The sequence below is a fragment of the Colobus angolensis genome, unplaced genomic scaffold (assembly GCF_000951035.1).
Source record: "Colobus angolensis palliatus isolate OR3802 unplaced genomic scaffold, Cang.pa_1.0 Scaffold60, whole genome shotgun sequence".
Taxonomy (NCBI): domain Eukaryota; kingdom Metazoa; phylum Chordata; class Mammalia; order Primates; family Cercopithecidae; genus Colobus; species Colobus angolensis.
Genome location: NW_012119599.1, coordinates 1992288 through 1997459, shown reverse-complemented (window position 1 = coordinate 1997459; position 5172 = coordinate 1992288). Strand labels below are relative to the sequence as shown.

General features: G+C 54.0%; 1 protein-coding gene across 1 annotated transcript in view; it reads left to right on the top strand.

Annotated features, from left to right (window-relative positions):
- Positions 1–5172, top strand: part of VASP (vasodilator-stimulated phosphoprotein) — a 24280-nt gene that overhangs the window by 10145 nt on the left and 8963 nt on the right. Inside the window, exons 2-3 of the mRNA XM_011962991.1 lie at positions 711–882; positions 979–1144. Coding sequence (XP_011818381.1) covers positions 711–882; positions 979–1144 — 338 coding nt within the window. The remainder of the gene's footprint in view (positions 1–710; positions 883–978; positions 1145–5172) is intronic.

Genomic DNA, 5172 nt, shown 5'->3' with positions numbered 1-5172 from the left:
AAAAAAAAAAAAAAAAATTAGTTGGGTGTGGTGGTACATGCTTGTAGTCCCAGCTACTTGGGAGGCTGAGGTGGGAGGATCAATTGAGCTCAGGAGATCGAGGCCACATTCCAGCCTGGGTGACAGAGCAAGACTCTGTCTCAAAAACAAAACTAAAACTGAAAATAGTTATTATTAGAGATGGGGGTCTCACTGTGTTGCCCAGGATGGTCTGAAATGCTTGGGCTTAAGTGATCCTCCTGCCTCAGCCTCCAAAGTGCTGGGATTACAGGTATGAGACACCATGCCAAGACCATCTTGATCTCTTTCTGTGTCTTTCTGCCTTTTCCTCCAGGTCCCCTGTCTGCCCATCCTTTTTCCCCACCCCTCCCCTATCTGTTCATCTATCTGTCTGTCTGCCTTTCAGTCTATCTCTCTCCCCTTTGTCAACCCAACTCTCCCTTTCCCACCTCTCTCTGCATCTGTCTCTTCCACTTCCAGTTTCTCCCTCCCCGTGTCTGTCTTACGTCTCGTTTGTGTGTTTGCCTGTCTCTCCTGGTCTGATTTTCTCTCGTGATCTCCCTCCCCGCTCTCTTTCTGTCCACCCGGCTCCTGCCTCCCTCTGTGTCTCACTATCTTCCTTCCACACTCTGTCTTTGTCCCTTGGAATCTTCCAGGGAGACCCAGATGAGAAGGTGACCGGCCCCTCTCCCTTTTCCTTCTGCCTGCAGCGAAACTGTCATCTGTTCCAGCCGGGCCACTGTGATGCTTTATGATGACGGCAACAAGCGATGGCTCCCTGCTGGCACAGGTCCCCAGGCCTTCAGCCGCGTCCAGATCTACCACAACCCCACGGCCAATTCCTTTCGCGTCGTAGGCCGGAAGATGCAGCCTGACCAGCAGGTGCAGCTTCCCGCAGGCCCCTCTCTGCGGGCTCAGCCCCTACCTGCCCCACCCCTGCGCCTGCCACCCCTCACCCCCCCTTTCCCCTCCCACCAGGTGGTCATCAACTGTTCCATCGTCCGGGGCGTCAAGTATAATCAGGCCACCCCCAATTTCCATCAGTGGCGCGACGCCCGCCAGGTCTGGGGCCTCAACTTTGGCAGCAAGGAGGATGCGGCCCAGTTTGCCGCCGGCATGGCCAGTGCCCTAGAGGCGTTGGAAGGTTAGAAACAGCGGTGGGCAGTGGGTGGGCAAAGGGGACCACTGAATGCGGCTGTGTGGCCTCAGGCTGCCGGTTTACCACTCTGGGACTTTGCTTACTCATCAGTAAAATGGAGCGAATTCATTGCTATCATGGAAAATTATCATGAGGATTTTGTGCATTCCAGTGTGCCCGTGCGCACCTATGTATAAAATGCATGATTGCCCCAGCGTGGTGGCTCATGCCTGTAATCTCAGCACTTTGGGAGGCCGAGGCAGGTGGATTACCTGAGGTCAGGAGTTCAAGACCAGCCTGCCCAACATGGTGAAATTGCGTCTCTACTAAAATACAAAAATTAGCTGGGCATGGTGGCAGGCACCTGAAATTCCGGCTACTCGGGAGGCTGAGGCACGAGAAGCACTTGAACCCAGAAGGTGGAGGTTGCAGTGAGCCGAGATCGTGCCACTGTGCACTTCAGCCTGGCGACAAAGCAAGACTCCTTCCCAAAAAGAAAACAAACACAAAAAAAATGCACGATTACTCAGGGATCAGTACTCCATGAACTTTACACAGGCACACCCCCGGCAAACCACCTCCCAGATCAAGACATAGGTAGGTACCGCCCCAGAAACAGGATCTCGCTCTGTTGCCCAGGCTGGTGTGCACTGGCACAATCATGGCTCTCTGCAGCCTCTACCTCCTGGGCTCAAGTGATCCTCTTGCCTCAGCCTCCTAAGTAGCTGGGAATACAGGTGTGCACCACCATACCTGGCTGTTTTTTTGAGACAGAGTCTTGCTCTGTTGCCCAGGCTGGTGTGCACCGAGGTGGTCAGGGCTCTCTGCAGCCTCTACCTCCTGGGCTCAAGTGATCCTCTTGCCTCAGCCTCCTAAGTAGCTGGGAATACAGGTGTGCACCACCATACCTGGCTGTTTTTTTGAGACAGAGTCTTGCTCTGTTGCCCAGGCTGGAGTGCAGTGGTGTAACCTCAGCTCACTGCAACCTCCACTTCCTGGGTTCGAGTGATTCTCCTGGGGGACAAGAGCGAGACTTCATCCCAGAAAAAAAAGAGCCTCCTGAGTAGCTGGCATTACAGGCATGCGCTACGATGCCCAGCTATTTTTTTGTATTTTGTTTTTATTTTTATTTATGTATTTTTTTGAGACAGAGTCTTGCTCTGTCGCCCAGGCTAGAGTGCAGTGGCGTGATCTCGCCTCACTGCAACTGCCGCCTCCCCGGTTCGAGCAATTCTCCTGCCCTAGCCTCCCGAATAGCTGGGACTACAGGCGTGAGCCACCACACCCGGGTAATTTTTTGTATCCTTAGTAGAGACAGGGTTTCACCACGTTAGCCAGGATGGTCTCGATCTCTTGACCTCGTGATCCGCCCGCCTAGGCCTCCCAGAGTGTTGGGATTACAGGTGTGAGCCACCGCGCCCGGCCTTTGTATTTTTAGTAGACAAGGGGTTTCACCATATTGGCCAGGCTGGTTTGGAACTCCTGGCCTCAAGTGATCCACCTGCCTCTGCCTCCCAAAGTGCTGGGATTGTAAGTGTGAGCCACCGCGCCCAGCCACCTGGATCATTTCAAAATTTTTTTTTTTTACTTTTTGTGGAGATGGTCTACAGGCTGGTCTCAAACTCCTGGGCTCAAGTGATCCTCCCACTTTAGCTTCCTAAAGTGCTGGGATTACAGGCATGAGCCACTACACCCAGCCCAGTTGCTTTTCTTTCTTTTTTTTCTCTTTTTGATATGGAGTCTCGCTCTGTCTCAGGCTGGAGGGCAGTGGTGTGAATCTCGGTTCACTGCAACCTCCGCCTCCTGGGTTTAAGCAATTCTGCCTCAGCCTCCCGAGTAGATGGAACCACAGGTGCACACCACCATGCCTGGCTAATTTTTGTAGTTTTAGTAGAGATGGGGTTTCGCCATGTTGGCCAGGCTGATCTCGAACTCCCGACCTCAGGTTATCCACACGCCTTGGCCTCCCAAAGTGCTGCGATTACAGGCGCAAGCCACGCGCCCAGCCCGGTTGCTATTTCTTAAACCTTAACATGCACATGAATCACCTGGGGATCTGGCTACAGTGCAGGCTCCGGTGCAGGTGGGCTAGGGAGACTGAGACTCTGCATTCTCACAAGTGCCCTGGTGATACTGAGGCTGCTCGTCCGCGGACATGGTGATACCGAGGCTGCTGGTCCGCGGACATGACTGAGTAGCGAGGTTTTAGGTGACTGCCATGCATCTGGCCTGGAATCACTGCTGTAGAACTGAAAGTCACCAAATGCAGTGGTGTTTGCTTTGTGGGGCAACTTCTGTGCTAGTGCAGAAGGGGTTTGCTCCTCTGGGGCACACAGAAAAATACAGTGCGCTTCAGTGTAGTCATCTGTAAAATGGGGCTAATTCTTGTTAATTCATAGTCAATTCAGTTCAGGTGGGTGCTGGGGCCAGCAGCCTGGAGGTAGGTGAGGAAGAAGCTCTTACCTTTCCAGGTTCTTAGGTAAGGTCCAAGTGGCTGTGACAGTGGTTAAGAGCTGGCCAGGGGCCAGGTGCAGTGGCTCATGCCTGTCTGTAATCCCAACACTTTGGGAGGCTGAGGCGAGTGGATCACTTGTGGTCAGGAGTTCAAGACCAGCCTAGCCAATATGGTGAACCCTCATCTCTACTAAAAATACAAAAATTAGCCAGGCGTGGTGGCAGGTGCCTGTAATCCCAGCTACTCAGGAGGCTGAGGCAGGAGAATCTCTTGAACCCGGGAGGCGGAGGTTGCAGTGAGCTGGGATCACACCATTGCACTCCAGCCTGGGGGACAAGAGCGAGACTTCATCTCAAAAAAAAAAAAAAAAAAAGGAGCTGGCCAGGTGCAGTGGCTCATGTCTGTAATCCCAGAACTTTGAGAGGCCAAGGTGGTTGGATAGCTTGAGCTCAGGCGTTTGAGACCAGCCTGGGTAACATAGCAACATCCCATCTGTACAAAAAGATAAATGATTAGCCAGGCGTGGTGAAATGTGCCTGTAGTCCCAGCTACTCAGGAGGCTGAGGTTGGAGGATCACCTGAGCCTGGGGAGACTGAGGCTGTGGTGAGCCGTGATTGCGCCACTGCACTCCAGCCTGGGTGACAGTGAGACTCTGTCTCGAAACAAACCAACAGTGGTTAAGAGCCTGGCTGCTGGAATCAGCCAGAATTCAAGTCTTGTTCCTGCACATTCCAACCTGGAGAACTTTGGGGCAAGTGACTGTCCCCTGGGCCTTAGCTTCTCCTGTCACTGGGACATCACAACAGCACCTGCCTTAGGGCAACTCAGGCCAGGGAGGCGGGTGCTGCCTCACCTCCCAAGGTGGGTCCTCCTGGGCCTGGAGCCTCAGGGCCTCAGGAAGGAGGAAGTGAGTGCCCTGGGCAGGATTCCTGGGAGGCCTGGGAGAGCAAGGGAAACGCCAAGGGCTGGGCAGAGTTCCGGGACTGACTCCTGGCCCTTTCTCTCTCACCTTCTAGGAGGTGGGCCCCCTCCACCCCCAGCACCTCCCACCTGGTCGGTCCCCAACGGTCCTTCCCCGGAGGAGGTGGAGCAGCAGAAAAGGTGGGGCCGGGCCCTGGGTGGGGAACCTTAGCCATGGCCAGAGTTCCATATGTTCTGGAACCCTTGACTCCTAGAGTTCAGAACCCAGCCAACTTGCAGTTCTCAGAATGTTCAAGAAATTTCTGACACTCAGAGTTGCAAAACCTCCTGGTCCCTGCAGATTCCTGGAAATCAGAATGTGGTGGTTGAAAGAATCTCGTGGCTGGGTGTGGTGACTCACGCCTGTAATCCCAGCACTCTGGGAGGCTGAGGCGGGCAGATCACCTGAGGTCAGGAGTTTGAGACCAGCCTGGCCAACATGGTGAAATCTCGTCTCTACTGCAGATACAAAAATTAGCCGGGCATGGTGGCGCCCGTGCCTGTAATCCTAGCTCGGGAGGCTGAAGCAGGAGAATTGCTTGAACCTGGGAGGCAGGGGTTGCAGTAAGCCAAGATCGAGCCACTGCACTCTACCCTGGGTGACAGAGTGAGACTCTG